Source organism: Poecilia formosa, unplaced genomic scaffold (genome assembly GCF_000485575.1).
Source record: "Poecilia formosa unplaced genomic scaffold, Poecilia_formosa-5.1.2 Scaffold420, whole genome shotgun sequence".
Classification (NCBI taxonomy): Eukaryota; Metazoa; Chordata; class Actinopteri; order Cyprinodontiformes; family Poeciliidae; genus Poecilia; species Poecilia formosa.
In genome coordinates this window covers 200,985-210,318 of record NW_006800359.1, presented here as the reverse complement: position 1 = coordinate 210,318, position 9,334 = coordinate 200,985, and the positions used below count along the sequence as shown (strand labels likewise).

Below are 9,334 nucleotides of genomic sequence, written 5' to 3'. Positions count from 1 at the left end.
GTGAGGTGGAACCAGGAACAGGAAGTGAGGTGGAACCAGGAACAGGAAGTGAGTTGTTGGAAGAGGGAACCCTGGGTATCTGGGCTGAAGGTCCCCAGGAACCACAACTTGGGTCCAGCTTACTGATGGAGGAAGACTTGGGATGAAGAACTGCTTTATTGTTCTCTATGAAGTCCGTCATGGCGTCCACAGATGAGGAAGAGTAGGAAGAGGAAGAGTAGGGTGGAGGAGTAGAGCAGCTAATCCTGACGGGTGGAGCTGAGGAAGCAGCGGTACCAGACCCAGAGACCAGACCGGTTCTGATGAAGGTGCTAGTGGACCCAGCTGGAGGAGCAGCAACAGAACTGCTGTTGGTCGTGGCAGTGCTGCAGGTGAGGGGTCGGCAGGTGGAGGTGGGCGGAGCAGGAAGCAAGGAGGAAGAGGATGGTGGAGGTTCAACCTGCCGAGTGGAGAAGGGGATCCAGGAGACTTGGAGTTTACCTGGAATCAGAAACAACGGGTCACAATCTCTAAACAAAACCGGGTCCAACCCACTGGTGAACGGTTCTCTGGGCTGCTGTAGCCCAGTTCCTGAACCCGACCAATCAGAACCTGTGATGAAATGAAACTCGCCTTTCAGCTCGCCATCTGGATCAGAACTTCAGGTGGCTTAAGGAGTTCTGTGAAAGTTTTTACTTCATTTGGACCTCAGGATCTCAGAGTCTGGAGGAGCGGAGTGGATCAGAACCAGAACCCACGCTGTTGAAGGATCTGGGTCGCCCTGTCGGCTGGTTCTGGTCCACTGGGTTTCTGAAGCCAATAGTCAACGCAGCGTCTACCAGAACATTTTACAGCTTCATGGAGAATCTGGTTTCATTTTTCAGCAGGATGTGGTACCGACCCAAAGTGCAAACGGTACCAAAAACTGGCCAATAACCCTGGGGATATTGGGCTTTATGGACCAGCAAACGGGCCAGATCAGAACCTCTGCGCTTCGCCGCATTGATGCAGTAATTCATGCAGGAGTCCAGACCAGAACATTTCTGTCCAAAATCCTTTTCATTGATCTGATTGAATATTTTTCTGTGTGAACCAGAACCATCAGAACTACAACAGCTGAAGGCTTGAATGAATCCAGACGCCATTTTTGATTTTTATAACCTCCCGATCTGAACATCAAACAGAACTGAATCCACTGAATCTCTGCTGCTGGTTTTAAAATATTCATCCATTTTCTTTCTCCTTCTCATCAGATAAAAACCAAATGAATCAGAACTGAACCCAGCAATCAACCAGATCCGATCCGAATCTTACCGAAATTCAGGATTCCCTCCACAGAGTTTCTGTCGGTGATGACCTTCACGTCGATCATCTTGGAAGGAGGACGCGAGTCCTCGTCTACCAGATCCTTCATCTGGGAGGTGATCTACCAGGACAGGAAACACGCCTGGTTACAGCGTTCATGTTTGAGTTTAATGACTCATCTGACTTATTAATGAACTAATTAATATCATCAACATCTCAGGTATTGAAAACAAATTAATGAAGGAAAAAGGAAGACTGTTCATCTGGGAATCCCTGCAGCTAATGGTGGGAAAACTTCTGCTAATGCGCTAATTAGCATAGCTAAATTTTAGCTTAGCACTTTTGCCAACATTGACAACTTTTAGCGCACTTAGCTTCCCCTAATTAAGTTGTTCAATGAAGTTTCTTGGTAAACAAAAAACGGAAGAAGAGAAAACAGAACTACTATTTAAACAGACTTCAAAATAAGAGCATGAATATAAACATCTAAATATTTGACAAATTTTTAACAGTCAATAACCAAAACTTCAAGACATTGACCTTTAATCAACTGGAAGTTTACAAAACAGCAAAGTAAATTAGAGCGTCGGTATTTATTTAGGGCAGTGCTTCTCAATTCCAGTCCTCAGGCCCTCCTGCTCTGCATGTTTTAGATCTGCCTGTATTTCACAACAGCTGATCTAAATGATTGCATTACCTCTTCTGCAGGCATCAAGTGCTGCAGAAGCTTGTTAATCACCCATAGATTCAATCCAGGTGTGTGGCAGTAGGGAAACACCTAAAACATGCAGGGAAGGGGGCCTGAGGACCGGAATTGAGAAGCACTGATTTAGGGGAAGCTAAGTGTGCTAAACATTTTAAAAGTTAACAAAAGCACTAAGCTAAAGATTAGCTCTGCTATTGGTAAATTAGAGGAAGGGTGCTTACTAATGGTGTATAATAGTTTTGAATTTAATGATATTTTATGTTGTGTTATTGGCACATGGTGGGTCTCAGGATGGTTGTAGTTAGCAATTTAGCATTAGCTTCCACTAAATGTAACATGTCAGCATTAGCAAAACGAATGTTTACGATTAGTACTTTAGGGTTAGCAAAGCTAACTTCATAGTTAGCAGTGCTCTGTAGCAAATATCAACATCCTGGTCTCTATGCCAACCATCAGACTACATGATGCTGAGGGACAGCAAAAAGCATTTCCTGTCCTTCTGCCACAAAGCTAATCATCTAACTGAGGCTTCGACTGGGCCGTTGGACCTCAGGCTTCGACTGGGCCATTGGACCTCAGGCTTCGACTGGGCCGTTGGGTTGGTCTGCGTGGCTTGATGGGGGCAGGTCGTACCTGGGATATGCAGCCCACCAGGGTGGGCAGGTTGGTGGTGCTTCTGGCCTTTTCTGCTGCTTCAGTCAGAGGGACGTGGCTCTGCTGCAGCTGCTTCACCTTCTCCATCTTCCTGCTGATCAGGTTGCGCTCCACGTTGTAGACAACCTGCACACAGGAACAAAACCACGAGGTCCAGAATGAAGCAGCTGATTAATGGAGGTAGAACCAGTAGAACAAGTTTACCCAGTCTGGCTGGAGTTACCTGGATCTGCTTGATGATCTCCTCAAACCTTTTCTTCAGCATCTCCATCAGCGTGTCGACGTGTTTCTGCAGCTTGGAGGTCATGAAGGACTCGCAGCGGGCCAGAACCTGCAGCCTGGACACAACAGCAGGGGTTAGAGCTGGATCGGGTCGGGGTACAGCCGCATCAAGTTACAGCCGTGTCAGGTTAGAGCTGGGACAGGTCAGATCGGGTTAGAACCTGGAGACCTGCTGGCTCTCCAGAAGAGGATTTTATAATGACATTGACCAAGGCCTGCCAACCTGCAGCGCCCCCTGGAGATGGAACTTCCTAACAACAGCAGCTGCTCTGGACAGCAGGAGACGAGGAGGCCCGTCTTCATCCTGGGGACGGTCTCCATGGCGACCCTACCTGGTCTCCATGTCCTGCAGGCTCCTCCTGGACGCGTCCATCTGTGCTCTGAATGGCTGCATGCAGGCGTCCAGCTGCTTCTTCACACTTGCCACCGCTTTGCTGACAAAGTCGAACCTGGAAAGGCCAGGGAGAGGTCAAAGGTCATGACACACAGCTTTTTTTTTAAAGACTGAGCATTGATAACAGCTTAGGCCTTTCTGATTGACGTAGCAGCCGTACAGTGAAAGGCTGATCTGGGGATTATTTCTGGATTAACTCAATTAATGGATAGAAAAAGGAGCTCGATGGGAGGTTTTTCTTTTTCTGTTCAAGAATTTGAACCGGATGAAGCTAAAACAGGTCTTTGTAGAATATATAAGTTTTTTTAAATGCTAAATGTTTTTTTTTTGTAGTTTGTAGATGAATGGTTTCAGCCCTAAGAGGAGCATCATGCAGATCCTTCCTCCCAACAGCTGATGAGCATTACTGCTCCCATCAAACCAGATATTCACTCCCTGCTGGTTTCTGCATAGTTTCTATTGTCACTAATTGTAAATAATTTGTTTTAATTATGTAATCAGTTGCCCATTTCTTTGGACTGCTTAAATAACAGCTCAGAATTGATTAAATGTTGCCCTTACTGTACAGTATTTTGATGTTTATTCTGTTTTTATGTATTCTGCAGATTCCTATCTGTGTGAATCTACTGGCTTCGATTTCTCATCACTTTGCTGCTGTTGAGCAGAAACTTATCTGCTGTGAGACATTAATGGATATTTTTATGTATCGTTTGTCAGGCTGGACAATGTGGCTGAAAAAGTATCATAATATAAGCATTCCATATCAGTCAATATTGATAATTATTGAGGAGTTTTCGTTTTAAATATCTGAAATCCTGCCAAACTGGAGGCCTGATTTTCCTGTTTCATCCGCAGTTTTCACTCCATGCAGTTGTTTTTATTTTTAAGCAGTTTTGAGGCAAAACATGAAACTGCTGCTGTGCAAGTTACTCAGCAGGTTGTTGCTATGCAACCAGAGTGAGTGAGTTGATGCTACCATGCTCAGCTAGCCATGAGAGGCTGAGCAACTACATTATTTCCTCTGCCTACATCTCCCAGAATGGTGTGCAGTTTTGGACCAAAGTTCAGTGAATATTCAATGTATTGACTATTCTATCAGACATACTATCTATTGATATTGATCACGTGTTTATTGAGATGAATATTGTGATTGATTTATTGCCCAGCCCTACTCGTTTGTTGTGTTTTCCACAAAGAGACGAGTCCTAGTAAGCTACTGACTGCTAGAGACTCTCCTGACAACCCAGCCTGCTCCTTACAGTCCCAGTTTGATGGAGGTTGGAGGAGCACCTGTGGTTCTGGTGGTCCGCCAGCTGGCAGTCCCTGCAGGTGAGCTGGCAGCAGCTGAAGCAGAACAGCTTCAGCTCCTCAGACGGGTGGATTCTGCAGAACTTGGTGGGAAAAACCAAACTGGGTCCTGGGAAGGAAATAGAAACATTAGCAAGTCTGGAGTGAACTAGCCATAAACCAGGAGGAACCGGACCGGCGGACCTTCAGGCTGCCGGTTCAGAACTCGGTGGGATCGGGTCAGGGTGACCCGGCGGTGAGCCGCTAGACAGGCGTCGCACAGAGCTTCACTGCAGTCCACACACCAGCAGGAGGCCGAGGCACCGTCACAGGTCCCGCACTGAGGAAGAGGAGGAGGAGGAAGAGCGTCAGGTCTGGAGCCACTTCCTGTCTCTGTCCCACTTGAACGGCAGAGATCTGAGCTTTACCTGCCGGGCATGGATGTCTCCTGGGTCTCCCGCTGTCGCCATGACGACCGGAGAGGTCCTCACCTGAGACACACCAAACATCAGTAAAATGAGCTCAGACGCTGCATTCACAGCAGAAGAACACGACCCAATCCGAGAGACAATAAATTAAAAGATGCAAATAAACACATTATTCAAAAAAATAATAAATGCAATAATGATAATCTCATCTGTTCCGCTCAAAAATGCACAAAATGTCTATGAATAATTTTTAAGTATTGACAAGAAGTACTGAAATATTATGTTTTCCAACAAAATAACGTCTTTGGCACTTCGGCACAAGCACAGTGACAAACGTTCAGAGGATGAAAACACTGGACTTTCCACCAGCATTTTAACGCACCGCATACACACCAATCTGAGGCTGTCTGAAGCATGAAATGAGTCTCAAAAATCCTCATGCATCGTAACCCGATCTGTGTGTAAAATCAAGTTCTGTCTGTGTCAGGTGACTCCTGCTACTTATTTAACATTTGTAGGCGTAGGAGAAGGTTTGAATTCATAATTATCAGATTTGTGAAGTTGAAGTAAAAAAAAATTGTGTATAAATTTAATGCTTGTAGAAATTGTAATTGCGTGTGTGTACTTTTATTTTGTACTCGTAATTTCTTCATATTTGTGTATGCATTTGACCTCATATTTACAAGTACCCGAAGCTGCACACAAATTTTCTTTTTATGGTTTACTAATCATGTTTCACAGATATAACTCTCCAAAGTTACATACAAAGATGCTTACACAGATTACAAATCCAGTATTACACACTCACATGCATTTTGGGACTAATCTCACCCCATATTGCTGGGTTTCAAGTGACATAGCACCAGATGTCACCCAATGCACATGGAGGGCAGGAAGTAAATTCAGCCCATTTATTTCTGTTGATCCAGCATCAAAATGTCTAAAGTCTGAGTCCTGTACAGTTGCTCCAACTGTTCTAATAGAGAGAAAGATAAACGTTATTTTCGTGTTTCAAATGTAGTTGGTCACAAGGGAGTTGATTTTAAAAAAACTTAGTGAAAAAAGAGGAGAAAATGGATCAACAATCTACAGCCAAGAGCAGGAGGTGCAGAAACTAACGCCAGAGTTTGCAGCCACTTTCTAACAGGAAACGATCCCATTGTTTAAATTGTATTTTCAGATGTTTTATTGGACAGTTATTTGAAAGACAAGCATTCATATGTAAGGAAAGATATATTATTTTTATGCCCTAGCATTGTTGTCCTCTGAGCGCTGATGTTGTTAGCAGCTAGCTCAGTGCCGAGTCACGGACAGAAAATATAACGTTTATCAGTGGGACTTTCATGCTAAAAAAAATAAAATAAAAAAGCTAAATAAATTAAATATAGCCTATCCAGCAATACAGTCACCGTGAGCTGTTACTGTTCCCCCACATGCTTCGTGTCTGGACACCAACAGACACGAGCAAATCGTTGATCTACATTGGACCTGAATCCAGCAGCGACTCAACATTAACGTACAAATCCAGCATGAATTTGGGTTTACAGAAGCTAAATAAATTATTTACCAGCAGATTCAAGCTCATAGAAATAACATGGGTTAGCTCGTTGTTAGCGATAGCATCGTTATCATCTAATTACGTAAAATAGCACAACTATTTTACGTAATATAGTACTCACCCGGCAGAAACAAGTCGACAGCCATCTAATGCTGCTTTTGATCCTAAATGCTTGACCCAACTTGAAACTAAATGATTGATTGTCCAGGCTTTTGAAAGCTTTCTTCTGGCTCATCGTATAATATGAGGTCTGCAGCTCTCCTCAAGATTATAAGAGAAGTCTTTTTATCGAGATAATACGAATCATATCCTAAATGTACGCATATTTTTTTCGAGATACCTCGGCTGTTCCAGCCTATTTAGGGCATTAGCTACTCCTTGTGATCCATTTTGCTTTATTTTGAACCGGAGAAATCCCCTTCCGGCCCTCCATCTGAATTCCGCGCGTCATCCGGGTCACATGACTGAAACCCAACAACTGGTGAAGTTAAAACTGCCGCCCGAGGATGTCTGGATAATTCATATCTACTAAAATATTTTTATTAGCTTCCTTTGTCTGGTTCTGATCTGGTTGTAGCTTTCAACAACTTCTCTCTTTTTTTTGCACTTTTTTAAAAACTTTTTTTAAATTATTTGAAATCAACATGCGTACATGAAATGTCACTATTACAGCAGACAGTCATGAAAAACAATATAGTCTTACATTCTTCAGAATGGGCAATGTAGATATAACACAGGAAAAATCAATACAAATAAAGAAAAATTATGTATATTTATCATTTTCCAATACAGCAATATTTGTTTATGGAACTCTCTGACAATGCCACAGGAAACTTATTTACTTCAAAACCTGAGATGAGCAGCAGGTTCAAACCGCATAGCTGGCTAAAGAGGAAGTTAGGGATATAACACCAGAATGAACTATGACGGCTCTCAACAACTTTACAATCCGTCCATAGACGGCGGCGGCCATCTTTACTGTCATAAACAGACCGCCGCTGCTCATGCGGGTTGCAAGCCGTTCACACATAAGTCTGGTTGCTGATGTGGGCCACCGAGTGGACCGGGATGTTCTCTGTAGACCTAAACATCCATCCATCCATTTTCTGTACACCCTTGTCCCTTAGTGGGGTCGGGAGGGTTGCTGGTGCCTCTCCAGCTAACATTTCGGGCGAGAGGCAGGGTCACCCTGTACAGGTGGCCAGTCTGTTGCAGGGCAACACAGAAACAGACAGGACAAACAAACATGTTTGGAATCAGAGTAAAACATGATTCCATATTTGTTCAGTAACTGAAAATGGGTCCAAACTGTGTCAACAGAACCGAGCAGGTCTGTACCTCTCCAGCAGGGGTCGCTGCTTATCTGAAGAACATCAGTTGTTTCTGTTGGAACTCCTTGTGGTGAATCTCCTCTAACGGTAAGATGAGATAATTCTGGTCCCCAGAGCTACAGAACCAACCCAAAAGAACCTGCTGGGTACTTCTGCTCTTCATCATCAACAAACCTTCATCTAAGTAGCAGCAGGTTCACAGTTCCCTGAGCTTAAAGGAGACTTCCGGTGGAAATCTCCCTCTTTGGCGTTTATAAACATGGAGACCGTTAGCAGTTTATCTTCTAACGGACTCACCTCCTGCTACTGCCGCCTCTCCGCTCCGTTCCTTCCCGCTCCTCTGTCCACCATCAGCCGCCCCTTCCCCCCGCTGCTCCTCTCGGATCGATTCAACTCCCACAGCTTCACGTTTAAAGTTCCGGCTCGGTTCTGATCTGACATCAGGAGCTAAACAACAATTCCACAGCAACTGCCGAATGCCGACTGCGCATGCTCAGTTTTGGAGGGAGAAACTGTGAAACCAGTCCGGTCCCCAATTTCCGGTTCTGTTCTGTTCCACTGCATTTAACAGCTATTTATTGTACAGAAAAAAACACTTACATGGATGAATGGATGAAGTTAAATATTTATTTGGGCTTATTAGTATCCAAAAGCGAAACAAGAGGACTTGTTAAAGTCTCAGATTGTTTAGTAAAAATAAAGTTTCACCCATTCTTTGACATGAAATCTGACTATTTGAGAAATTTGTTAAAGCAGATAGTATTTCCAAGGTTATTTTTCCACATTGTTCTATCATCTCAAATTATATGGGGTGCTGCTTGTTAGGAATAAATAATTCTGTGTTTTCCTCTGTATCCTAACTCATTGCATGCTTGTACACACAGTGTTGGCGTGGTCATCTTAAGGGCAAGGAAAAGTTGGGCAAATGCCACACTACTGTTTCAGCTGATCAGAAGGAGTCACCACTTTATTACAATCAGATCAAGCAGCACATCTGACTGGAAGGTGACGGTTCTTCAGGTGGTGGAGGAGCTTCTCTTGTTAAACCCAGACCCAAACCAGTTATTTATACTACTTCTGACAGCAAAACTCTTGTAGAAGATGAGTTTTTAAACTTTCTGGTAGTCAAAATGAAGACATAAAGCCATGATGACATAATTTTATTGGCTGTGAATCATTTGGATGGAGTGGATCGAGGCCTCTAAGAAAGTCCTCTTTGAACTATTTCCAAGTTCCAGCCTGTGCAGGTCGCAGCTGCTGCGTAAGGTTCCACAGGCTGCTGTGACCCGGCAGCACGGGCTGCCACAACCTCCACAGGCTGCCGTGACCCGGCAGCACGGGCTGCCACAACCTCCACAGGCTGCCGTGACCCGGCAGCACGGGCTGCCACAACCTCCACAGGCCGCCGTG

At 44.2% G+C, this 9,334-nt stretch overlaps 1 protein-coding gene across 2 annotated transcripts in view; it reads right to left on the bottom strand.

Moving 5' to 3' along the window:
- The window catches only part of trim33l (tripartite motif containing 33, like), a 21,780-nt gene extending 13,321 nt beyond the window's left edge, over positions 1-8,459 (bottom strand). The window contains exons 1-10 of one of the 2 annotated variants that reach the window (XM_016663438.1): positions 8,222-8,459; positions 5,844-6,011; positions 5,036-5,098; positions 4,812-4,947; positions 4,611-4,737; positions 3,259-3,375; positions 2,868-2,982; positions 2,624-2,770; positions 1,294-1,405; positions 21-480 (exon numbers count right to left, since the gene is read on the bottom strand). In XM_016663438.1, coding sequence (XP_016518924.1) covers positions 21-480; positions 1,294-1,405; positions 2,624-2,770; positions 2,868-2,982; positions 3,259-3,375; positions 4,611-4,737; positions 4,812-4,947; positions 5,036-5,098; positions 5,844-5,849 — 1,283 coding nt within the window. In that variant the 5' untranslated portion in view covers positions 5,850-6,011; positions 8,222-8,459. The remainder of the gene's footprint in view (positions 1-20; positions 481-1,293; positions 1,406-2,623; positions 2,771-2,867; positions 2,983-3,258; positions 3,376-4,610; positions 4,738-4,811; positions 4,948-5,035; positions 5,099-5,843; positions 6,012-8,221) is intronic. The other variant, XM_007576915.2, reaches the window with a different exon arrangement.
- Between the last annotated feature and the right edge of the window lie 875 nt (positions 8,460-9,334).